The sequence below is a fragment of the Acipenser ruthenus genome, chromosome 25 (genome assembly GCF_902713425.1).
Source record: "Acipenser ruthenus chromosome 25, fAciRut3.2 maternal haplotype, whole genome shotgun sequence".
NCBI classification, from domain to species: Eukaryota; Metazoa; Chordata; class Actinopteri; order Acipenseriformes; family Acipenseridae; genus Acipenser; species Acipenser ruthenus.
The window spans coordinates 27,167,167-27,191,653 of NC_081213.1; the positions used below are offsets into that span (position 1 = coordinate 27,167,167).

Sequence of the window (24,487 nt, forward strand, 5' to 3'; positions counted from 1 at the left end):
AAACTCTAAAGCCTGCAAGTACTCGTAAGATCAGGTTGTTCAATTGGTTAGTTACCCATTCCCACATACTGTTCATTGGCAAGCACAGAAGTCTGCCAATTGCTTATATCAAACTGACACCTGGTGACAAAAAACTATTATAACAGCTACCACTTTTCTACTAGTCAAATGCACTATGTTTTAACAGCCACTGGCTGAATGGAACCAGCAAGGGAAACAGAACCAGCTCTTTAGTTAACAATGGCCTCTTTTCTTTTAGTGGTAATGTGAGTCCATGACTTCTCATGAGCATGCCTCAACAAACCATCTTCTTGGGGGTGAAGGAGCAGTTTACATGCTGGAATGCACCCAGATGATGGAGATGAATTGTGAATTCAGTACCAGAAGAGTGAACTTTAAGATTTTGATATTTATAAACTACTTCAGTAAAAATGACACTGGATATCTATTGTGGCCTCAATGGCTGGGTAATGCGAAGTGTGGAAACAATCAAGAAGTAGCTCATGGTTGGGCATTTTGGGACTGAAGCAGAAATCAAACCCTGGCCTCCAAAGATAAAAGGCGAGTGTATAATTTCACAGCGCCAAGGTAAAAGAGAGCCTCCACATAATGCAATGATAAAACCCAACATCAATTACAGTTCTACTTTAACAATGCTCGGGATAGATGTGTCTTTTTGTTATACAAGATCTTTATTCCACATGTTAAAGCAAAAGTATGATTCAGGAGTGTGGGATTGTTCTGATATTCTACAGAAACTGAACACAACAATTTTTCTGCAAAGCCTAGAAAATTTGGGAAACTGATCATCTAAGATACAGAACGTCTCTCAAGTAGGAAGATTTCACAATTTCAAAGATTTATTGAAGTACAAATACACCTTTAAGCATTTAAAAACGAAAATGGAAGCTGTTTGCAAGCATTTCTAAAGTTTATGTGAAAAAAAAAAAAAAAAAGGAAAGGTTTACAAATCGGACACAACCATGACTAACTGGTAGCACAAAGGGTATCCTATTAATTGTATATGTAGCACTTTCAGCTGAAACCTTTGTTTAGGAAACAACACGGTACATGGACTTTAGCAATGAAATTCCAGCAGGCGCCTGGCAAGTCAGGGAAACTGTCCGGCAGACTTTAGAGTTTAAACCTACTGGCTGAAAGAGAGAAATAAAAACCTGCCCCTGCCCAACTGTAAATGGATCTAACGCTGATGTAGGATTTTTACTTTGTTTTTTATATATATATGATTTTGTTTTAACTGTTACTTCTCCCGTTAACAAGTGCAAGGAGGTCCCTCCTGATGGTTAGCAGCTGAATGCGTATCTCTCTCTGTTGGTCTCATGTCAGTCTCAGCTGTGGCATTAGGATTGTAAAGGTGCGTCCTCGAAGCTGATGATGCTGGACTCCTGGCCACCGCCCACCCCAGCCGAGGATGGGGCCTCACGTCCAGGGAGGAGCGGCACGTCAGCTCCACTTTCATCCTCTTCCTCCTCCTCCATGTTCGGCCAGGCAGACTGGTCCTCCACTCGCTTCAGACGTTCGTTCAAAGCCTTCAGGGCAAGCTGCCTGTCAGAGACACATACAACAGCAGCATTACAAATCACATCCCTGTTCTTCTATAAGATTTCTATAGACACATTTTTTTTTTTTTTTTTATTTAGTCGTTGCCAATTAGTTTTTTTATTATTTTCTCCCCAATTTGAAATGCCCAATTATTTTATTATGCTTAGCTCACCGCTACCACCCCTGCGCTGACTCGGGAGGGGCGAAGATGAACACACGCTGTCCTCCGAAGCGTGTGCCGTCAGCCGCCCGCTTCTTTACACACTGCGAACTCACTGTGCAGCCGCCTCAGAGCTACAGCGTCGGAGGACAATGCAGCTCTGGGCAACTTACAGGCAAGCCCGCAGGCGCCCGGCCAGACTACAGGGGTCGCTGGTGCGCGGTGAGCCGAGGACACGCTGGCCAACCTAACCCTCCCTCCCCCCGGGCGACGCTCGGCCAATTGAGCGCCGCCCCCTGGAAGCTCCCGTCCACGGTCGGCTGTGGAATAGCCTGGACTCGAACTCGCGACGTCCAGGCTATAGAGCGCAACTATAGACACATTTTAACCTGTTTTAATGTGCACTGGTCACTGGTCACTGCAGGTAGCTTACATGTTTATATAAAAAAATGTATACGTGGAAGCCTTGGTAGAAATTATTAGTACAGTAATACATACTGTATGATTCTTTCACATAATAACAGCACCTGTGCAACTCAGCAAATTGCACAGGTGGGGACTGGAGGCAGTGAGTCTTCAGAGAACACTTATTTAGTAATTTATCACAGATCAGCAGGCAAAGCAGGAAATTGCTGCCCGGTTCTGTTTTCTACCAGCAGCAGTGGAGGAGGAATAAGGGCGATGTTCCAGAAGGTTAATATAAACTGTACCAGATGGCCAGAGTATCTTATTTTTACTGTAGATCTCACCACTTATTTTAGATCTCTCCAAAGCACTGCGCAGTCTGTATCCTTGTCAAAGTTTACAGAGCCATAGAGCTTACCAGTCTACTCTGTTCTGCCTGCCCCCAACACAGGCAGGCTGGCAGTTGCAACAAAGACAAGTTGTAATAATGGTATCATCACTCACACCACCCATAATAATTTAACATATCAGCTCATACATGCACCTATTGGGTAGTAAAGTATCTACTTGTTCAGGATCCAAGGTAAAACCAAAGTCACAAGGATCACAAACCTAAAATCTGTTACGCTGAGATTTTCTTAATGGTTTTTGTGTTTTATAATTTGACTAGGAGGTTCAGTGTACAAGACATAAGCTAAAACCAACCCCTCAGTTTGATAGACTCTTGAAATGTGGCAGGTAAGCAAGTGATTGAGGCACTCTGTTGAGGTTACAACATGCAAATTACATTTCAATAACGGAATCTGTCTGAAAACATTACAATGTTTGTGGAGTGAGACATACTGGGATGGCATTCAAAATAAACTAAAAACATCTTATCAGCAGACAGGCGATCAGTACCAGGGTTGGGGCCAATTCCTTTTTTTTCCAATTCCTTGTTAAAAATTAATTTGAAGGACTTGGGAGTTGGAGTTGGAATCAGGAATTTATTTTAAAAAGGAACTGGGAATGGAACTGAAATTGAAAAAAAAAAAAAAGGAGTTGACCCCAACCCTGATCTCTACTCTCTGGTCCTCACCCATTTGGGTTTCGACCTTCATTCTCACCCCCTGTGCAGACTGTACCCACCTTCTCCTCTCAGCATCTTGAGGGTCAGTGCCGGGCAGGCTGATGGTGATGGAGGAAGGTGCCCCCACGTCGTACCGCTTGACGGTTTTGCGGCACACCTTCACCTTGACCAGTATGCTGTGCACCAGCCCAGCCAGGAGGCCCACCAGTGGCTGCAGGATCTCTGGGAAGAAAGAGGCAAAGGCAAAGTGGTCCGACATGTCCCCCCGGCCACGGCTGTGCTTCTGGTAAAATCGCAGGTACACCCACCCAGAGAGCACACCGTAGCCGTACGCTGCCAGCGGGGCCGTGGTGTCCATCAGCGTGGTGAGGCGCAGGACGGCCAGGGCCAGCAGCACCAGCATGGGGGCCACCTTGAGCCGCACCTGGGGCACGCGCAGCACTGTGGAGTCACCCATCGTCTGCTTGAGGGCCACCAGCACTCCTCCCAAGAAGCCCAGCATGCCGTGGACCCGCACCTCAAACAGGTAGTCCAGGTTGAAGGTGGAGATGTAGGTGAGCAGGTAAGAGAAGCCGGCCAGGAGGCCCACGGAGATGTTGACGACGGCAAAGAAAATGAGCAGCTCCAGGGCACCCCACAGGGGCTCCAGCAGCCTCCCGGCCACGATCACCGTGGCCAGGCTAACCACCACATCCCACACGTGCTGTTCTGTCACCGCGTGGGTGGCCAGGGTCCAGATCCAGAAGTTCGGGGGAAAGAGAAAGCCAGGTGTCACCCCCAGCACGTAGACAGTGTCCACCACTAGAGAGAGCAGGTACAAAAGGATGACTATGGCACAGATGGCTTTGACCACCACGCTGGTGCTGGCTAGGGCAGCCAGAAAGTGTTGGCGGGCGACTGGCAGATAGCGGTTCATTTTTATATTGTTGCTTAATAAAGTAAATGTTGTGGAACTAGGTCTTAATGTCTCGAAGAGAGTTGAAATTGCAAAAGCAGAAAAACACTAAACAGATGTGTCTGGATTTCTGTGCTGGAATACATCCAGCGTTCAAAAAAGAGCAGCATCCAAACAAATAATTCGCTTTATTATTAAAACCGGTCCCATCAGTATTTTAATAGAGATGGCCTTGTTTAGAAAAGAAGCCAGATCTTTAGCACATACCGTAAATCAATAATGAAATAGTAATCAGGAAAGCAAATGGTTACTAGTAGTAATACTGGTAGCTAGTAAACTTAATTAAGGGAAAAAAGAAAATCGAGGACGATCAAAAAATAAGTGCTGTAAGAATTTTTTTAACTTAAGAGGAACATAATTGATAGAAAATGTATTAAAGTCGGGCGTCTGTCATTCTAGGTACCACGTCCTTATATTAATAGGTAATTAACTACTGTCTATGGGAGTACCACAACTATATGATACTTAGTTGTTCACAATCATTATTCGAGTGCTTTTCTGCTCTAATATGCAGTCATGCTGTTTTTTCCCCATTGAGGAAAATTCTTATTCCAATAGACAGGTTGTAAGCATCTCAGCCCGCAGTATAAATAAGAGATGACAGTGAAAAAAAACTGAACTTAAAGACAATAAACTTCCAAATCGATTGTTCGTTTATTCCAGTCGTCTGCTCACAGTACAGCTGCTAGTTAATCGGTTTTTTTGTCGTACTGTTTCGGCCTCCGGAGTACAGACAATCAGCATTAAGATTCCTATTTCAAAGATAGAATTCCAAGGGTCCTCTCCGCCTCCCCCCGTCCGCGCTCTCCCCCACCTTTTCCCGGCCCCGGTCCACAGGTGAGCCCGGGGATTATCCTCCCTCGCCAGGCCCAGATAACTGAATTAACGGGATATTACCCCTGTCCACATAACGGAACTGAACTCCGCTGCTGTTGGGTGGTTCTGCGTGTATTTTGGCAGTTTAATTTGTTTTTTTAGGTAACGTTTATCTCAACTAATTCTCCCCGAAACGTAAACTCAAGGCACTCCCCGCGATACGCCACTGCTGCCACCGTCACCAAAAACAAACAACTGTCCAACGCGCATGCGCTGGAGGAGTAGCAGCGAAGCATGGGGAATGCAGTTTTTGCAAAATTCACCATATAAATTAATATGGGTGAGATCTTTTTTTGAAGCACAAGACTTTAAGCCAGCACTTAACAAATATATCCATATGTTGACAGTAAAACCAGACAGAGGCCAGGTAGCATAGGTGGGTACAGGTGAGTCAAGGGTTTTGACATTTTCGTCACTGCAAATTAATTCCATAGAACCCTCGACGCACAACATTCACCCAGTGTGTTTGAGTAATCCTGTCTGTTGGTTGCTGAAATTCAGAGATCAAATTCCTCTGCAATCAATAATAATGTTTTTGTGTCTGCTACTGTTTTATATATATATTAAACATATCGAAACGTTGGGAACTATATATATATATATATATATATATATATATATATATATATATATATATATATATATATATATATATAAACAACGTGGAATCTTATTTAATCGTCGTCCCCGTCGGACAGTTTACACAGACGCACACAAGTCCGGTCGAATCTGCGAATCTGTAATTATCACAACAGGAGACAAGACCTGGTATGTACTGTATGTGATTAGACAAACGAGTAACTGCAGTTTACCGTTATTGTTAGCTAAGATAATGGGCTTGTTTGGGAGACTATAATGTATACTTCATTGGTCAATATTTTTTTAGGTTTAGAGATGAAACATGCAATTCCAGTGCAGCGTAGGTTACAGTTTATTTAGGATTATTTTAATTACGACATGTTTTCCAGGATTGTGTGTAAAGTAAACTGACTGTAAAAACACCTTTTCGGGTTTCTGCTCAAATAACGAACTTTATTGAAAATATTTTATCTAGTGTTTATTTTGTTGCTTAATTTCCTAGAAATATTAAGTTATTACGCTTTGTGTTGAGTAATTTGCTATGCATTATTCTGTTTTTAGTATGTATTTTGATTTTGATCCCTTTCTGTGTGATAAAACCTTTGCCTTGTTAAAAATGTGTGTGTGTTTTATACGGTGTTATTAAGGACATGGTTGGAACAAAGCCCAGGGTTGGTCTATTGTGTTGTTCTTAAACCAGTCCTAATGATTTACTGCTCTTTCAATCCTTAGGACCGTACCACTGGTATAAACTGTGGCAAAGAGGGTATAAATGAAAGCTGAGCAAAAGTAAGTTTAGAATAAGGTAGGAAGCTTTTTTTTTTCTTTCTTTTTACACAGAGAGTTATAAATGCATGGAATAGCCGACCAGGTGATGTAGTGGGATCTAAAACACTGGGAACATTTAAAGAAAGACCAGAGTCTGTGCTTTTGATCCCCCCTGTAGGGGAGAATGGTGTGCTAACAAGGAACAAACCTTGATGGGCTGAATGGCCTTTTCTCATTCCCAAACTGTTCTTCTGTTTTTATGTAAATCTGTGTATAACCTTCGATTCCCCGTGCCCCCTTCCCATTCCTCAGACTGTGCCGCTCTGGGATAATGCATTTCTTTCGGAACCGGCTGGTAGTCCTGGGTCTAGTGCTGCTGGCGACCGTGCTGCTGTACCTGCTGCTGCCCGCCATCCGCCAGGGCAGTATGGAGCCCTTCTTGAATGTCCAGAGGATGGGGCTGACAGGAGGCTCTCCCACAGCTCCGACCGCCAGATTCCCTAAGCCAGTCAACATCACAATCCGCACGGGCCAGCTGGCCGGAGACCCGCCTCTCTTCTTCAGGGAAACGATCAGCGTCGATGCAGCGGGGAAGAAGATGCAGCCCAGGTGGGTACCAGTGCCCAAGGCATTGAACACAGTGCTGCTCCCTGTCTTTTTGAATTCTTCAAATTCTTGATAGTGAAATAACTACACTTCTGCATTTTATTTGTGAGTTACCTTTGTTTTGTTTTACAGTAATATAAAATAAATTAAGAAATAAAGTGGGTGCTGGGACAAGACAAGGAGATTCTCGGGGAGCTTGATCTCCACGAAACCTTTAAGATACACAAAATTGTTGTGTCTCATAGGCAGGGTCGAGGTCAATTCCAATTCCTTTTTAGAACCGATTCCAAATCCAGCTCCTTCAAAGGAATTGGAATTGATAGTCTAGAGACATAATAATTGTTGCGATTGTTCAACTGCTTTAATTTGAAGCCAATTTAATTGACTGACAGGGACTTCAATGTAAGTAATTTGTTGCCACTGTGAGGAGCTCATTTTAGCAGAATATGGTGAATTGCAATTTTGATTAATGGTGTGTTGGAATTGGTTAAAAGGTCATTGGAATTGAAATTGGGAATTGATCTTATAATTGGAATTGGAATTGGAATTGAAAAGCAGGTATTAGACCTCAGCCCTTCTCATTGGAAATTGTACCCGTGCTGCTCTCGCACACAGGCTGCAGGTGGTTCTACTGCACGGTCAGGCCTTCACCTCAAAGACCTGGGAGGACCTGGGCACCCTGACTTTACTGGCTAGTCACGGCTACCAAGCACTGGCCCTGGACTTGCCCGGTAAGAACATGTTGTGCACCATACTAAATATATACAGAGAACTATAATACATTAAAAGATATTAAGTAAAGCAAACTTTGTCAACACTATCAGTAACCCAAGGTTTGTTGATGCAGATCCAGTAATTTATGTATTAATTTATGTATTGCATAAATTAAACATGCCTCGCTTCGCAATGCGATTAATCATTTTGGATGTGAGCAGATTCAGAAACAATGAAGACGGATCAGAACCGGACTAACCTCCTGCTGCGGTTCCTGGACTCCCTGGGGGTGCAGGCGCCGGTCCTGATCAGCCCCTCGATGAGCGGGCGTTTCTCTCTCCCCCTCCTGATGCACCACAGCTCCCGTCTCAGAGGCTTCGTCGCTGTCGCCCCCGTGGGCACCAAGCTGTACAGCGAGCAGCAGTACCACAGCATACAGGTAGAGGAGACGCGTTCTTCATTATGTCAGCATCAGTCAGTCTGGCCAAAGCACAATTGATCGGGCACTTCGTGTTCTATAGTGTTAGGACAGCAGTACTCATTTGTGGCTCTTTCAGTCCATTCCAAACCAGGACCTTATTTGAACCAGTGGCCAGTTACATGAAACACCTTAAGTTAAATTTCCTGTTCAGTGTTCCTTGAGTTTAAAGGTGTTGCAGAAATTTAAGAGTCAGTACCCTACCTAAGGGAGAATGTATCCTTAACTTAATAAAATAGCTTTCATAGTCTGGTCCTGTTTATCCTCAATCCCCTGATCATTTTAGTTAAGAAATCTCAACAAAGTAGTTTTAAGAACCAGGACTGGGTGCAAGGAAAGGGAATTTGAACAGCTCCTGCAATCAGTTTTTGTCTCCCTCTCTCCTCACATAGACCCCGACTCTGATAGTCTTTGGTGCCCTGGATGGCAGTCTGGGGACCCAGTCATTGAAGAACCTGAGCCAGCTCCCTCACCACACTGTAGTGCGAATCGATGGAGCCAAGCACGCGTGCTACATGGACAAGCCAAGGGAGTTCCACCAGGCACTGCTCATCTTCCTCAGCAAGCTGAACAGAGAGACTCGTTCACAGCACGGAAGAAAAAAAGAAATCCTTTCGGAAGAAAAAAAATAAAATGCTTGAGTGCTTGAGTTTTAATTAAGTCGCATGAAAAAACAGCTGATTGTGGCAATGAAAGTAGGGATTCACTAAGGCCATCAGGCATGTTCCTTGTTATATCTCCCCATTGTGCTTTTTAGGGGTCAAGTAGGTAGCCCCTAAAAAACACGGGCGCTACTCTGTAACCAAAGTTACCTGTAAAAACAACCAATAACAAGCAGGAAAAAAAATCAAATTTCTTCAAAAGTTGCTACAGAACGAGTGGAGGCCATTTGGCCCAATATTGGCTCATCTAGTTAAAAGGATGCTAAAATAGTATTGTCAATTTTTTTAAAAATAGATTAAAACTAAAACCTAGTGCTATAATTAGGCGTTAAAATTAGACGCACGTTTCTTTGTGTTTTGCAAATATACAAGGCTCTTCAATAAATGGGAAGGATGTGAAATGCTACTGGTTGGTGGGAACCAACCCTATGATTCTGATGCTGCTATAATTATAGCTGCTTTTAAAAAATCATAGTTTTTGTTATTTAAAAGCTGCTAGAAGTGTAGCAGTGCCAGAGGTTAAATAGATGTGATCTGCTGGATCACAATTATAAATGAATTCAATAACACCAAGGGCAGACAGTCACTGGGACAAGCAGTTTATAATTACTAACTATATATATATATATATATATATATATATATATTCAGTATTAACAACTGTTCATTTAAGGGCTTCTACCCGCACCTGAGGTTTTATTTTTTATGTGCAAGTTGTTGTTTCTTTTTGGTTAGTTTCATTTGTGAGCGCACTTTGCAAATTTTAATCTGGAGGGTTGGAGTGGTCCGTTCCGACTCCCACCTTACAGCACGAGAACAGAACCACTTTCCAAATGAGCAATTCCCAGGATGACTTCAATTCCTTGTGTTAAAATTACACATGTCCTGTGGGATTTGTAGTTCTTTCATGGTTCTTGGTGTTGAACTACAAACCTATCTTGTGGAACTTCAATTCCCAGCACCCTTTAAGACATGTTACTGGTTAAATAAGTAGCTGGAAAAAAAAGTTTGTTTATGTATTTATTTAATGAAATAAATGTTATTTAAACTAACAACCTCAAGTCTTTTTTATTTCAGTGTGTGCAGAAAAAAAATCTGTTTCTAACATTGCTTCTCAAAATCAAATTTGTTTGCATTTACCCCAGCTGAATAGAATAAGGAACATGGACTGCAGTGAAATAATCCCATTGCACAGCAGATAAGAACCAACACATGTTTAAAGTAAATGGCTGACATTGCTATACAGCATAGAATATATATATATATATATATATATATATATATATACAGTGCCTTGCGAAAGTATTCGGCCCCCTTGAACTTTGCGACCTTTTGCCACATTTCAGGCTTCAAACATAAAGATATGAAACTGTAATTTTTTGTGAAGAATCAACAACAAGTGTGACACAATCATGAAGTGGAACGAAATTTATTGGATATTTCAAACTTTTTTAACAAATAAAAAACTGAAAAATTGGGCGTGCAAAATTATTCAGCCCCCTTAAGTTAATACTTTGTAGCGCCACCTTTTGCTGCGATTACAGCTGTAAGTCGCTTGGGGTATGTCTCTATCAGTTTTGCACATCGAGAGACTGAAATTTTTGCCCATTCCTCCTTGCAAAACAGCTCGAGCTCAGTGAGGTTGGATGGAGAGCATTTGTGAACAGCAGTTTTCAGTTCTTTCCACAGATTCTCGATTGGATTCAGGTCTGGACTTTGACTTGGCCATTCTAACACCTGGATATGTTTATTTGTGAACCATTCCATTGTAGATTTTGCATTATGTTTTGGATCATTGTCTTGTTGGAAGACAAATCTCCGTCCCAGTCTCAGGTCTTTTGCAGACTCCATCAGGTTTTCTTCCAGAATGGTCCTGTATTTGGCTCCATCCATCTTCCCATCAATTTTAACCATCTTCCCTGTCCCTGCTGAAGAAAAGCAGGCCCAACCCATGATGCTGCCACCACCATGTTTGACAGTGGGGATGGTGTGTTCAGGGTGATGAGCTGTGTTGCTTTTACGCCAAACATAACGTTTTGCATTGTTGCCAAAAAGTTCGATTTTGGTTTCATCTGACCAGAGCACCTTCTTCCACATGTTTGGTGTGTCTCCCAGGTGGCTTGTGGCAAACTGTAAACGACACTTTTTATGGATATCTTTAAGAAATGGCTTTCTTCTTGCCACTCTTCCATAAAGGCCAGATTTGTGCAGTATACGACTGATTGTTGTCCTATGGACAGAGTCTCCCACCTCAGCTGTAGATCTCTGCAGTTCATCCAGAGTGATCATGGGCCTCTTGGCTGCATCTCTGATCAGTCTTCTCCTTGTATGAGCTGAAAGTTTAGAGTGACGGCCAGGTCTTGGTAGATTTGCAGTGGTCTGATACTCCTTCCATTTCAATATTATCGCTTGCACAGTGCTCCTTGGGATGTTTAAAGCTTGGGAAAACTTTTTGTATCCAAATCCGGCTTTAAACTTCTCCACAACAGTATCTCGGACCTGCCTGGTGTGTTCCTTGTTCTTCATGATGCTCTCTGCGCTTTAAACGGACCTCTGAGACTATCACAGTGCAGGTGCATTTATACGGAGACTTGATTACACACAGGTGGATTCTATTTATCATCATTAGTCATTTAGGTCAACATTGGATCATTCAGAGATCCTCACTGAACTTCTGGAGAGAGTTTGCTGCACTGAAAGTAAAGGGGCTGAATAATTTTGCACGCCCAATTTTTCAGTTTTTTATTTGTTAAAAAAGTTTGAAATATCCAATAAATTTCGTTCCACTTCATGATTGTGTCCCACTTGTTGTTGATTCTTCACAAAAAATTACAGTTTCATATCTTTATGTTTGAAGCCTGAAATGTGGCAAAAGGTCGCAAAGTTCAAGGGGGCCGAATACTTTCGCAAGGCACTGTATATATATATATATATATATATATATATATAATATATATATATATTTTTTTTAAATGTAGGGTTTATAAACTCGTACCTTCAGACTGGCCATAAGGACCAGCCACTCCTTTTGTGTTGAGGCTGCAATTCTTAAGACTGACCACTATAGAGACCCTAGGGAAGTACATTTAACACCTTTGTACACAAGAGTGTACAAATCAGTGTATACTAGACACCAGTGGGTTAACAGCATTGGTGAGCAGGCAGTAGTGCCAAATGGCCTTTGTCCCTGCAGTATAAAGCTTCTGTTTCTACTGGTGCTGATTCGCCAGTTTTGGCTCTTTGAGATCCTGTGCTTTAGTGCTGACAAAGTGTCAAATATGATAAGAGGTCAATGACTGGAGAACATTTAAACTTCTGCTACATGCAAGAGATTACTACAGAATTTGAACCCTTTGCTTTACCAGTACTTGGTTCTTGGAATTACAGCATCACAGTGTCCCCTTATTTAAGTTGTTAGCAGCGTTCAGTAAACTGATTTCGGTGGCTCTGAGACAGTATCTTTAAAGTGATTTGACGATTCTTGATCCCAAGTAGTTCTAGTGAGCTATCTGTATTGAAGCTGCTGGTTCTATTGAATTTGCTTGCTTTCAGATCCCCAGTATATAGTTAATTACACTGAATGTGTTGGCTTTGTGTCTCACAGTATTCAGGTGTCTGCATTTCCTGGCTGTCAGATGCATAATACTGATTCTGTGTACTGAATTTGCAGGTTATTATTGATTATTATTATTATTATTATTATTATTAATAATAATCAATAATAATAATAATAATAATAATAATAATAATAATAATAAACATTACTGAGCTGCAAACATTACTGGGATACAAATACTTCCTGTTCACTGGTTTAAATTTAAATTGGCAAGTCCTGTTGATATGCAAATAAGTATTTAAATATATATTTTTTACTCCTCAGAGCCATTTGATGTAAGTGGAATGGAATTTACTGAGAACAGTCATATAATATATACGGTATATTCCGAGTTTTATTGCAAGCAGATTCTGTGACGACACTGCTTCGTATCGACCACTGGGTAATCCTTTAACTAGCCTGGCTGTGTGTGTCAGTGACAGAAGGCGAGCTGGGTTGTTTTGCGCACACATTATTTCAGTGTGAGGTTTGGCTTTGTGGAGCTCCAAGCTGTACGTCAATCGAGGTAGTATCCAATCGCATTTTATTATTCATTATTTATATTTGTATGCCTTAGGAAGTCACTCCGTTTTCATGTGTTTTTTATTTTTATAATGTAACGTGTATGACTTTGCATAGGTTCTTGACAATGCAATGTAGAACTTGTTCAGATTGCTGAAAATGAATGAGATCAAAGCAGCACAGTTGCAAACAGTATTTCTCTTTCCATTGCAATGACCGTTTTGTCTCGTACAACAATCAGAATCCGTTTTTGAATCGGTTAGTGTAATGTTAAAAATCAATAAACTGATATACATCGTGATATACACTCTCTTACAGGTATCTGTCGCCATATGGTGATGATAAAGTTGCTTAGTCTGTCAAAAACAAATCACAGCAGCTGTAGACAGAGGCGATGCTGTATAATTTATTAATGTATTCAGATAACATGTTTAGCTGTTTGTGTGTCCATTCTTTTCACATTCTATATTTTATTTCTATATTTTATTTAGTTACTGTAAGCTTTGATTTTATTTATAGTGTCTTGAGATGTCATCTGTGTTCAGGTACTGACAGTCCAAATTAATCTCACAAGCTTTTACTAATTAGAGGTCAATAATCCACTCGCAGGAGGTGAACATAATCACTGTTCCCTGTGTCCCCATGGGTGACTTGCACCTTGCTTATATACATGCAAGAAACGTAGGCTACATGATAAACTAAGAAAACTGAAGAGTACAATATTGCATTTCAAGGGGTGGGGAGTTTGATCATCAAAAAGTTTGGGATTTGTCATCAGTCTGATATTGATTGACACAAACGTTACATTGTCAATCTGGCCCAACCCGTTCTGTAAGTACCAAGCCCTGTTCCTGGTTGGTTGATTCTGTCCCATGGGTGTGACGCTACAGTCAGCAGTCAACAGTGGATTAATAGAATGCAACCCCCCCCCCCCCCACACACACACACACCCATTGCTGTTCTGCATTTTTACTAGTTTCCAGTTAGACATTAAGTGGAATGCCGTGCAATGAAACCATCTTGACCACACCAAATCGACATATACAATAGGTGTACCCTCCCCATTTGAGATTCTTTATATACAATAGGTGTACCCTCCCCATTTGAGATTCTTTATATACAATAGGTGTACCCTCCCCATTTTAGATTATATACAATAGGTGTACCCTCCCCATTTCACATTCTTTTTTACATTCGTGTTTCAGAATAAACCTAGACTTTATTAGTTATCATCCAATCCTCTCATCAAGTGCTTTTACCTTTGCTGTTGGTGCAGAGCAAGGTAAGTTCAAATACCTGAAGTTATATTTAGGGGAGTGGGTTAATAAAGCTGTAGAATCCACGGCTAGTCATTGGTTGTTCTAATGCATGCTATATCTCACTGGGAATGTAGCTCAAGGTGACCTACAGTACTTTTTTTTTTTTTTTTGCTGTATTGATTTTGGTGGCTTGCTCTCTTCTTCTTATTGAGTTTATTTGTACAGATGTGGTGACATTAGGGTGTTGATTGACTCTCTTACTCCAGGCAAGGTGAGTCTGAGATGCTGCCAGGTAAAGATGGGCCGACAAGGGGAGGAAGGAGCCAGGACCCCTCAGTGTCTTCCGAGGACCCCTCTGTTAGTCTCTTCAGGGAGTACCTGAGGATCAAGACTGTCCACCCAGAGCCTGATTACGGTCGGTGCTTTTCCATGAAAAAATACCAACCAACTCACACAATAAACTCCTTGCAACAATTCCACAAACCGTACCTGTCAAAAAAAAAAAAAAAAAAAAAAAAAGATATCTGGTCCCATTCTACGCAGGTTAAAAAAAGATCTCAGTTTGCATGCATCACAAAGGCCCTTGAAGCCATTTAGCATTTAATAACCAGCTTGCTGTCTCTGTGCATGTTCCCGTTTCAATGGGTTATTGTTGCACTATTACTATTGCTCATTATATAGACACTGCTAACAGTAAAGATTTCCCTTTTAAAACCGGGAATTGCCAGTTTCACTGTGTTTCATCTGAACCAGTATCCCACCTGTTATTCGGAGTACTGGGGCAGCATCCTTCGAAATACTAGCATTCACACTACCGCTCTCAGTATTCCATATTAAACAGTTTATGAGAGTGGAGAATGTATTCCCAACACGGATACTGTGCATGCAGACAGGTTTAAATTGCAAAGTCCACTGGAAGGATCAAAGTCCCTGGACATCTCGCTGCAACAACAGAATGAATGGCTCGTTAGTGGTTGTATAATTGGTCACTGATTGTGGAGCACCGATAATGGAAAATAGGAAAGTCATTGTTTAACAGACTAGCGTGACTGCTGACTCGATCTAGCCCTGGCACATCCTTGGAATGTGAGAGTGTAGATATTTCTGTAGTCCTTCTTAGCCACTTGTTAACATGTTCGTACTTGGTTTAAACGAATGTTTAAATGTATTCAGACCAAATCAAGTGCATTTGGAGCATCCAAACTTATCCTATAAAAAAACAAGCCTGGAATTACATTGTGATACACAGTACCAGTTAAAAAAAAAGACATGGGAGCAGTTTAGTTTATAATAGCTAACTATAACTATCTCTTATTGTCCGTTTCATGCAGTTTGAGCTCCCCGCACTGCACAATATGAGATCTCTTATTATGTACAATGACTTATTACCTTGCATGCAGTAACAGGATGTTCTCTCCATGTAGATAGAGATCAGGGTGCCAGGTTTGTATAACGTCCTGTCTCTCACGTCGCAGTCCGCATGTTTTATTGTTGTTGTTGAAGTAATGACGGCTGTGCTCTTCTATTTGCAGAGGGTGCTCTTAAGTTCCTGGATCGAATTGCAGCAGAGCTGGGGCTGCCCTTTAAGAAAGTTGAGGTATATTTAAAAACACAGCAGGATCATCTATCCCTCCGCCAGGAAAGCCGTGATTGGGCTTGTCCATCTAAAGTGATGCAATGCAGGAACAAGGCACAGTGACAGCTTATGAAAATGTGCGTCCGTCAGTCTTTTACAACATGGCTAGGTGCAGCTGGGGTAGATGCTACCTCACAGTCCAACATGCATTTACTCAACACGCTTTCCTTCAACCTCCATGGCAGGAATTATTTTATTATTTATATCATTTCCTTTTTCCAATGTAAATTGGTAGGCGAGTGGCCCTCTCTACCACAGTGACACAGATACTGGTTACAAGTCTGGAAATGATTCAAAATTGCAAACCGATCTAGTAATATGTAGTGTAGGAAATATAATAAAAAATCAATTGAATAAACTGATATGTATGTATATGTCAGTCGTTATCTATTTTTTTTCAGATTTTGAAACTTGTATTGATTAGCTGTCCTTTGGTGGTCTTTTATTAAAGTTATGATTTATTTTTTTAAAGATATGTATTTGTTTTGAATTGGTTGAGTGTGATTCTTCTAAGTTTTGTGAACCCCAGCGTTGGAAGAGGACTTGGTATGATCTGGTTTTCAGCGGAGTCTCTCTCTGTATTCACTCAGGTCTGTCCCGGGCGAATTGTGGGTATTATGACCTGGGAAGGGACGAACCCGAAGCTCAGATCAATCCTGTTGAACTCCCACACAGACGTGGTGCCTGTCTTCCAGGTAAGATGGTACAATAATGTACAACTAACGTATTGGTTTTACACCTGATTTATGTCTGGAAACCGTGCACACTGAGCCAGGGGTGTCCAATCCCGGTCCTGGAGGGCCATTCCGCTCCAGGATTAACAGGTGAATTGAGATCATGATCAGGGTCTGGATGGAGGTTTAATTGGTTCAGTTAGAACAGGTTTGGAACAAAGACCAGGAGTGGAGTGCCAGCTTTGGCCACCGCTGCTGTAAGCTATCGTATTGTATCATTAAGAAAAAGGAGGGAGCTTGATGTACAGTAACTCAACCATAGCTGTACCAAAAACACACTGTGGCCAGTGTGACTCCTGTCTGCTCACACGTGTGTTGTGCTGTCTGTAGGAACACTGGAAGTACGATGCATTTGGTGCATTCAAGGACGGAGAAGGGAACATATACGGCAGAGGCACCCAGGATATGAAGTGTGTCACCATACAGTGAGTTTCAACTTGAATCCTGTTCGCTTACTTCCATAAAACAAACCCACCGAAGATGTGGGAGCCTGTTCACAAAGGTTTCACTTCATGTTTTCATCAATTAAAAGCTGTGTTCCAGACTGGAAACTCTTCTTCACTGTCTTTTACCAGCACAGAACCTAGTCATGGATTCCAAACTGTATTTTATTCATAAAATACAAACTGCGGACAGGCATTCTACTGAGTGAAAGCTTTGGGAATAGGACCCACAGTGCCAATATAAAACTAGCTTCTGTAGATGACAGCATGGTGTAGCAGTAGGATAATCCTGGGTCTTAGTCATGCTAAGCCTTATAGACCTACTGTAGTTTTGTAATACTTTTCCTTTCATGAAAAAGCTTTGCCAGCTGCACTATAGGAGTCTAGTCCATGGTCTCTGTCTTGCAATATACTTCTCTTGGGAGGCTAGTATAGTCCGAGTAGAAGATGTGCTTTGAATGATAAAATGGCTGTTATTTCCTGAAGCTCGGAAGCCAATGTTTTATTTCATCTGTATATTTGCATATGTGTATTTAAAAAGTTGTGTGAAGTGAAGTTGTGTAATTAATAATGTTGCTTTCAGGTACATAGAAGCTATTAGGAGACTGAAGTCTGAAGGGAGAAGGTTTCTTCGCACAGTACACTTAATGTTTGTCCCAGGTGAAAATATGTCTTTTTTTTTCAACTCGTTTTGGAGAATTTTAATGTTCATTAACGGTAATCACCTCATCAGAAAAGCAAACACAAGTGCCAGATTACAATATTCCATTGCATTCATTCTGAAAAATATTGCTCTAAAAATAGCATTTTTAGGGCTTACAAAATAGAGAAATACATATTCACAATATATGAATTGACAAACTGAAAGGGTAAACTAGAGGGACTAATCACTGTGTTATATTTTTCACACAACACCTGTTAAACAAAGGTGTATTCAAATGTAGCTAGGCAGCACAAAAAAGCGGGGAATGGCTTAACTTTAAGCCCTGGCTGAAGGCCTGTTTGTTGTTCTCTCAAGCGTTTGGAGTGTGATTACATTTTCTGTCTTTATTTTGCGTTTCCGTTTTACTTTTGTTCTTTTATCGTTCGGTCTCGTTTCACAGGCCTGTTTACTGTGTGATGGTGAAGCTCTTTGAGAGGGCTGAGCCGTGAAAGGCGCTATATAAAAACAATGTGATTCATTTCCCTGCTGATCGTCTGTGCTTGTGTTTAGATGAGGAGGTTGGGGGCCACAAAGGAATGGAGATGTTTGTAAATCTCCCTGAGTTTCAAGCTCTGAACATTGGCTTTGCACTGGACGAAGGTAATGTGGGGAAGGGGAACAGGGCGGGTTTAAAAAGCATGGCTAGTACAGCTTCTAATGATCACCTCTCTCAGTGTAAGCCTGCTTTGATGAATGAAAAATGGTTGGTGTTAATGAAACCTTTCGTGAGCTGAGTCTTTCAAAATCCTCTTGTAGGGAAATGTTGCTGATTCGATCAATTACCTCTCTCTGTTAATACTAATGGCATTGCACCTAAGCAATAACATACAATGTTTGGTAAACAAGATTTGAAACGTGGTGTGGTGTGGTCTCATCCTTCTAGCGTAACACAGTAGTTCATTCCTTACGCTCACATAGTTTAACCCATTAGTGTATATCTGATACACAGTATAGATTAGGATCCTGGATTTAATACCCCACTACGGCCACTGGAGAACCCATCAGAAAGGGCTTTAGTGCGACCCCTGGCTCGCTGCTTCAGGGCTTGTGGAGCGTGTCACACATTTCCTGTTTCTGTCTGTTTCTCTAGGCCTGGCGAACCCTGGAGACTCGTTCACAGTTTTCTATGGAGAGAGGAACCCATGGTGTGAGTAACATTCCACTCCACATTACCAAGGGCAAGGGTATAGTTTGAGACTTGAAGTAGGCAGCAGCCAAAGCGTTTCTTTCTTGTCTCCTTAAAATTTTCATTAGAATCTATAAATGACTGCAACGTTAATGTGTAAGACATGTGACAGCCTTTATGTGTGCTTGAAAAAAACTAAGTATTGAATCTGAAACAATACATTTCTTACGCTGTACACATACAGCTGTATAAAATGCTAGGCAAACAGCTATATATATATATGACATTTATTGCCAATCTGTAAATGAACCCAACCTTTCATGGGAACGTTACCAAAAGTGTAGCTCTTTGTTACAATGATTGTGAGCCGAAGAAAATGTGAAAGACAGAATTACTTTTAAAAAGGAATATTCCGTTTTACTGCCTGTTGGACTGACTCGAAATACAAATGTGAATCATGTCAGAATTGTGTCAGCTCAGCAGCTGTCAGAATGTAGCAGTTTGTGTGTCTCTTTCTGTTGGATTTAAGCTGACGTTTCACATTGCGTTGCTTGCAGGGATAACAGTAAGATGTACTGGAAACCCAGGGCATGGGTCAAGATTCGTTGAAAACACTGCAGCTGAGAAGCTGGTAGGTGTCCCTGACCACGGCGTACGGTTTGCTGTGTACAGTATGGATATATCTTCACTGGGGTCTATTTAATTGATCTGAAACCATGGCGGGTCTGAATAGCACCATCATTTAAAGTCATTCAAATATAACCCTCCTTGCAGTTTTTTACATGTTTTTGCAGACATTTTTTTTTTTTTTACAGCACAAAATTATAAATTCTTTCATGGACTTCAGAGAGAAGGAGAAGACCAGGTAAGACCTCATGAAAACCCCTGAGAGCTGTTAGTGTGACTGTCCAGTCCTGTGCTGTTAGTGTGACTGTCCAGTCCTGTGCTGTTAGTGTGACTGTCCAGTCCTGGGTAGCGTTGTTGTGCTACACAGTGGAACATGCTGTATGGGTGTCGACACTAGTGATCTTAACCGAGTTGTCAAGTCTGTACCATACACCGTTTACGAGATCCACGGCATGTAAAGACTTGTATGGCCTGTAAAACTGACATGAATTAGCAGCAATATCTAGGGTCCCTATATGAAAGATAGATGTTACGGGAGACTGGTAAGAGCAGACGTTCAGGTGGCTTCATTCAGACAGCCATGTATATCCTGGCTTTTAGTAACAAGGATGATGTCAGTCAGGCAGCCGTGTATATCCTGGCTTTTAGTAACAAGGATGATGTCAGTCAGGCAGCCGTGTATATCCTGGCTTTTAGTAACAAGGATGATGTCAGTCAGGCAGCCGTGTATATCCTGGCTTTTAGTAACAAGGATGATGTCAGTCAGGCAGCCGTGTATATACTGGCTTTTAGTAACAAGGATGATGTCAGTCAGGCAGCCGTGTATATCCTGGCTTTTAGTAACAAGGATGATGTCATTCAGAAGCGTGGTGCAGGGGAAGGAGAGTCTTTTCTGGGAATGACAGGGCATGGCGGTGCCAGGTGATGTGATTATTCCCTGCTGCTGCAGCTGCTGTTACCCTGGTTAATGCATTGCTCTCCAGGGCTGTTCTCTCCCGTGTCGTTCTCTATTGTCAAGCTCTGTCTTGGTGAATGCTTTTCTGACAAGTGCTGTGCTGGTGCTAGCTGTGTAATTTGCGCTGTTACACAAGCCTCTCGGCAGTGTTAAACAGTAAGGGGAATTAATGGGATTTTAACTGTTACTGCAAACATTTGATTTGGATCTCTGTGGGTCCAGGTTATTAAAAACAAGCCTTTTAAATGTGTAACTGTTTGTAGCTGCCTACGCAGGAATGAATGCAATAAATATGAGTGAGAGTACCTAAGGAGTAGGAGTCATGCCTGGGAAATAGAAGGGTTAGAAGATACATGATTGCAGTTCCGCAAAGTCAACCCCGTCCACTATATCAAGGACAGAAACCCTGACCAGAGGACACATTTGTAAAGTGAGTGGAGATAGACAGAGGGTAGGAGCAGGGTAGCAGAATGTCCAAAATCACTGGGGCATAGACTCCAAACCTGAAGTAGAAGTAGAATGAAATCCATTTTCATTGCTTTTGTTCTTTTCTCCTCCAGATTGAACACCAGTGAGTGTTTCACGCTGGGTGACGTCACCACAGTGAACATGACCATGGTGCAAGGGGGCGTGGCCTATAACGTCATCCCCCCCAACATGGATGTCAGCTTTGACATGAGGATCCCGCCCACCGTCAGTCTGAAGGTACGGGGCTGCACAGGCTGAGGCACTGCATTAGCTGAGGCACTGCATTAGCTGTGCTTCCGTGCAGAATCACCCCAGCTTTAACCCGAAAACAGTAAAAAAATAAACAGAAAATCTGAACCCCTGTGTATGACCCATGAACAGACTTGAGCTCTGCAGCAAGATACATATAGCGCTCTGGTGGCAGCATTGTTCATTGCATCCTGACTCTGTTCTGTGATGAAACGTGCTCCATGGTGTTATTTGATTTGTTTCTAATGCACCTGAAACGTTAACTGCATGATGAAAATGAATCTCTTTCCAACAGGAATTTGAAGAGCAGATTAAAGCGTGGTGTCAGGCCGCTGGGGAAGGTGTCACCTACCAGTTTGCACAGGTACAGTATCTGAGCAGTCCAGTTCTAACTAACTCAGGATCCTCACAATATAATCGGTCATGGACAGCATGCCAAGGTCTTGTACATAGACAACAAAAATCACAGGGTTCATGGCATTGGTATGAACAGAGCTGAACTGTTAAAATAGGTCAAGGGTCTGATAGGAGGCTTTCTCTCTCCGATTCCAGACTGACGCTGCTGTCCATGACTCCCTCCTAACCTTGACAAACAGGTTCCCTCATGCCTCTTTACTGTTTTCCATAGGGGTCTATTTTAATGCACTTCAGTGCTGCAGATTTGAAAACAAATCTACCTTTTAAACCCATTAACTCTAGCATGGGTCCCTTTCCACTCTGTTCTCTAGCTTCACGGTCTTGGAATAAACCTCAGGAAGAACTGAAACTTAATGACTCTATACCTTTTAAAGGAGATCAAACAAAAAACATGCATCTACCTAGCTGAGACATGTTTTAGTTTTGCCCGGTGCTCCTGAATTGTTTCTTGGAATTAGATTAAGTTGTTTGTTTTGGCTGATTGGTGATATATGCTACCTTCTTGACCAGGACTTAAAAGTTAAATACAGTAACATTTTTGTTATATTGTATTTAGTAATGTTAACACTAATAGGGTATAAAAATGACCTGCCTAGGTGTAGGGGGCACCAGTAGTATTAATATAGTTAAGATAAGGGTAGCAGTATTTCTGTAAATTAAAAAAGAATGGTCAGTCTCTCGTCTCGTTTGAACAGAAACACATGAACCAGAACTTGACGTCCACGGAGCACACTGACCCCTGGTGGAGAGCCTTCAGCACTGCGTGCAGCGACATGTGAGTGCAGCCTGCAGAGATGTACAGACCAGCACTGCTTTTCAAAAACATCCACCATGTTAACAAACAAGAAACTCCTTTCTGTTCATTCCTTTCATCAGGAACTTGGCTTTAAAAAAGGAAATCTTTCCAGCAGCAACCGACAGCCGATTTATTCGAGCAGTAAGTCGTTTTCTTTTACTGTTGCTTTGTCCATAGCAACCGTACGCTGCTTTCTCTGGATCTATCAGAAATGGTGAAGCAGTGGCACTACAGTGGCAATGCAATGCCAGTGTACTAACTGGAAATGCTGTAGGCCTATGGTACAGTAGTGTGTGATTAGGATGCACCTATGCAAGGACATGTATCCTGTTTATCTTACTTTCCTTTTAACAGTTTACACTGTAAGTGTGTCCACATCAATTACTATGTAATTATGGGATCACAAAAGCACCGTTTGTGTGTCTGTGTGAGTGAGCTTCCTCAACCCCTAAATAAAGTCAACCTGCCCTACTCCTCTTACTTTCCTCTGCAGGTTGGGTTGCCTGCAATCGGCTTCTCGCCGATGAATCGAACCCCGATCCTGCTGCACGACCACAACGAGTTCTTGAACGAGCGAGTCTTCCTGCACGGCATTGAGATCTACTGCAGCCTCGTCCCCGCACTGGCCAGCGTCTCAGCCCTGCCCAGCGAGGCTGAAGAGCACGTCTAACTCCCACAGACACAACACGCACGCACGCACACAGAGCCAGTAACACTTTACAATCTATACTGATAAGTCCTTTCTGAGTGCACCAATACTGTTCAAGGGCTTGTATTAGGTCATGCAGGTAGGGCAAGCAGACTTAAGAATAAGACCATTTGCTTCTAGAATGAATCAGTTTCACAGTATTGCATAACTACTGCGTTCATGGGCAGCAGTGTGAAATCCATAATTCCCTCTACACACACCCCCAAAAAACACAGCTAAGAACGCACATGTGTGTGCGCCCTAAGAAACATGCAGCAGCATATCACATGAGTTTTTTTAACACAGATTGCATTGCCAAATATAGTCCATCGTCCAAGTTTAAATACATTATAAAACCTCTAACGACAAGCAGCTCAGGACACAGAACTGAACATCTTACGGTTTTGGATACTAAATTTTGTAGGAGGCAACGGTTTGAGAATGAGCTTCCCTACCAGGTATCAGTCATTTATTTATTTTTTAATTTAGTGTCACTGAATCTTCGGAGAAACTCCCAAAATCTGACGCCGTTTGAGATTCTTTTACTTTTCAGATCAGCTGTGACTTGAATCTCAATAAAAAAAGCTGATTTTTAATTTGCAAACTCGCTTCTGAAGATGAGAAATGGACACAAGTGAGCCGGAGGCATTGTCAGGGTTAATACTGGATGAGAGATACAAAGAACGAACCTTTGGCGTGGGATAGGAAGGAGTTTGCATGCTCCAGTCCCGCGAGGCTGTGAATCCTGATGGATCTGTTCAGAGGCGACAGCACTGATCTGCTTTTCATGAGATATAAAACAAGCTTTAAAACTCCCTTTCTCTCATTTCAGATTCATCATGTTTCAGTCATCTCCTCTGCTCCTGTGTTGTTACACTGATCATTTCAGATTTGATTTGTACAGACTTTGCAGGGCTGATGTCTTAACTTGCCTTGGGAAAAAGAAATTTGTAAAAAAGAAGGTATCTTAATATTATTGAATCTACTTTTTTCTAATTCTAATAAAGTTTCTCTTTTGTTCAAAGACGTGATTGTGTCATTTGTTCCGTATTCTAACCAGTTAGCTCCAGTTAAACCAGTTAAGTTCCATAGTGACCATGCTTGGAGAGATGGGGGCGTTTTAATGGGAATGCTTTCAAATGCTGGAATTTTAAACTAAAATGAATTGTTGTGCCTTTTAAGGCTGAGATCCGAAAGCAGTTGTCAGGTTATAGAAAAGCATTTGTTCAAAATACAACCTGATTTTGTGAAAAAATAAAAACTTGAATTCCTGCCCTATCAAATCCAGATGAGGTACAACGTACATCGATAATCACACATCGGAATTGAAGGAAGCTGTCAGGGACTGTGAGAGATTCTGTCACGAGCTGGCGCAGTTTATCAAGTCAATCAAATTGTGTCCTGCTGGTCTTCACTGAGGATTCCAGAGGGAGT

At 41.8% G+C, this 24,487-nt stretch overlaps 3 protein-coding genes across 9 annotated transcripts; 2 read left to right on the forward strand and 1 right to left on the reverse strand.

Moving 5' to 3' along the window:
- Nucleotides 1-474: 474 nt before the first annotated feature.
- On the reverse strand, nucleotides 475-5,206 carry LOC117411880 (transmembrane protein 115). The gene is made up of 2 exons (XM_034019692.3): nucleotides 3,257-5,206; nucleotides 475-1,566 (listed from the first exon to the last, which is right to left on the reverse strand). Exons 1-2 carry the CDS (start codon nucleotides 4,111-4,113, stop codon nucleotides 1,362-1,364), a joined length of 1,062 nt encoding a protein of 353 aa, XP_033875583.1. The 5' UTR covers nucleotides 4,114-5,206; the 3' UTR covers nucleotides 475-1,361.
- Nucleotides 5,207-5,225: 19 nt separating this feature from the next.
- Nucleotides 5,226-9,890, forward strand: LOC117411947 (protein ABHD14A). Of its 5 annotated transcripts, none has more exons than XM_058999923.1 (6): nucleotides 5,226-5,308; nucleotides 6,340-6,396; nucleotides 6,688-6,984; nucleotides 7,597-7,712; nucleotides 7,917-8,134; nucleotides 8,566-9,890. In XM_058999923.1, the coding sequence occupies exons 2-6, from the start codon at nucleotides 6,380-6,382 to the stop codon at nucleotides 8,803-8,805; spliced, it is 888 nt and encodes a 295-aa protein (XP_058855906.1). In that variant the 5' UTR covers nucleotides 5,226-5,308; nucleotides 6,340-6,379; the 3' UTR covers nucleotides 8,806-9,890. The 5 variants fall into 5 exon arrangements, with proteins under 5 accessions (XP_058855906.1, XP_034775436.2, XP_033875714.3 ...); XM_034919545.2 differs by having other exon boundaries at nucleotides 5,240-5,414; XM_034019823.3 differs by lacking the exon at nucleotides 5,226-5,308 and adding an exon at nucleotides 5,704-5,796.
- A 2,950-nt stretch (nucleotides 9,891-12,840) lies between these two features.
- LOC131701553 (aminoacylase-1A-like) lies at nucleotides 12,841-24,077 on the forward strand. Of its 3 annotated transcripts, XM_059000220.1 has the most exons (16): nucleotides 12,855-12,956; nucleotides 14,158-14,234; nucleotides 14,478-14,626; nucleotides 15,744-15,808; nucleotides 16,438-16,542; nucleotides 16,912-17,006; nucleotides 17,608-17,684; nucleotides 18,238-18,327; nucleotides 18,818-18,874; nucleotides 19,411-19,484; nucleotides 19,669-19,718; nucleotides 20,996-21,140; nucleotides 21,448-21,516; nucleotides 22,265-22,344; nucleotides 22,446-22,506; nucleotides 22,859-24,077. In XM_059000220.1, exons 3-16 carry the CDS (start codon nucleotides 14,494-14,496, stop codon nucleotides 23,033-23,035), a joined length of 1,278 nt encoding a protein of 425 aa, XP_058856203.1. In that variant the 5' UTR covers nucleotides 12,855-12,956; nucleotides 14,158-14,234; nucleotides 14,478-14,493; the 3' UTR covers nucleotides 23,036-24,077. The 3 variants fall into 3 exon arrangements, with proteins under 3 accessions (XP_058856202.1, XP_058856203.1, XP_058856204.1); XM_059000219.1 differs by lacking the exon at nucleotides 14,158-14,234 and having other exon boundaries at nucleotides 12,841-12,956; XM_059000221.1 differs by lacking the exons at nucleotides 12,855-12,956; nucleotides 14,158-14,234; nucleotides 14,478-14,626 and having other exon boundaries at nucleotides 15,797-15,924.
- Nucleotides 24,078-24,487: the final 410 nt, after the last annotated feature.

What these genes read in the sequence shown, in the direction of transcription:
- LOC117411880 (XM_034019692.3), bottom strand. Translation starts at nt 4,113, where the DNA reads ATGAACCGCTATCTGCCAGTCGCCCGCCAACACTTTCTGGCTGCCCTA. An exon ending in CAAGATGCTGAGAGGAGAAG is followed by an intron (nt 1,567 to 3,256) that starts GTGGGTACAGTC and finishes TGTCTCTGACAG; the next exon opens with GCAGCTTGCCCTGAAGGCTT.
- LOC117411947 (XM_058999923.1), top strand. An exon ending in GGGAAGAAGATGCAGCCCAG is followed by an intron (nt 6,985 to 7,596) that starts GTGGGTACCAGT and finishes TCTCGCACACAG; the next exon opens with GCTGCAGGTGGTTCTACTGC. An exon ending in ACTGGCCCTGGACTTGCCCG is followed by an intron (nt 7,713 to 7,916) that starts GTAAGAACATGT and finishes GGATGTGAGCAG; the next exon opens with ATTCAGAAACAATGAAGACG.
- LOC131701553 (XM_059000219.1), top strand. Translation starts at nt 14,494, where the DNA reads ATGCTGCCAGGTAAAGATGGGCCGACAAGGGGAGGAAGGAGCCAGGAC. An exon ending in TGGCTTTGCACTGGACGAAG is followed by an intron (nt 18,328 to 18,817) that starts GTAATGTGGGGA and finishes CTGTTTCTCTAG; the next exon opens with GCCTGGCGAACCCTGGAGAC. An exon ending in ACACTGCAGCTGAGAAGCTG is followed by an intron (nt 19,485 to 19,668) that starts GTAGGTGTCCCT and finishes TTTTTTTTACAG; the next exon opens with CACAAAATTATAAATTCTTT.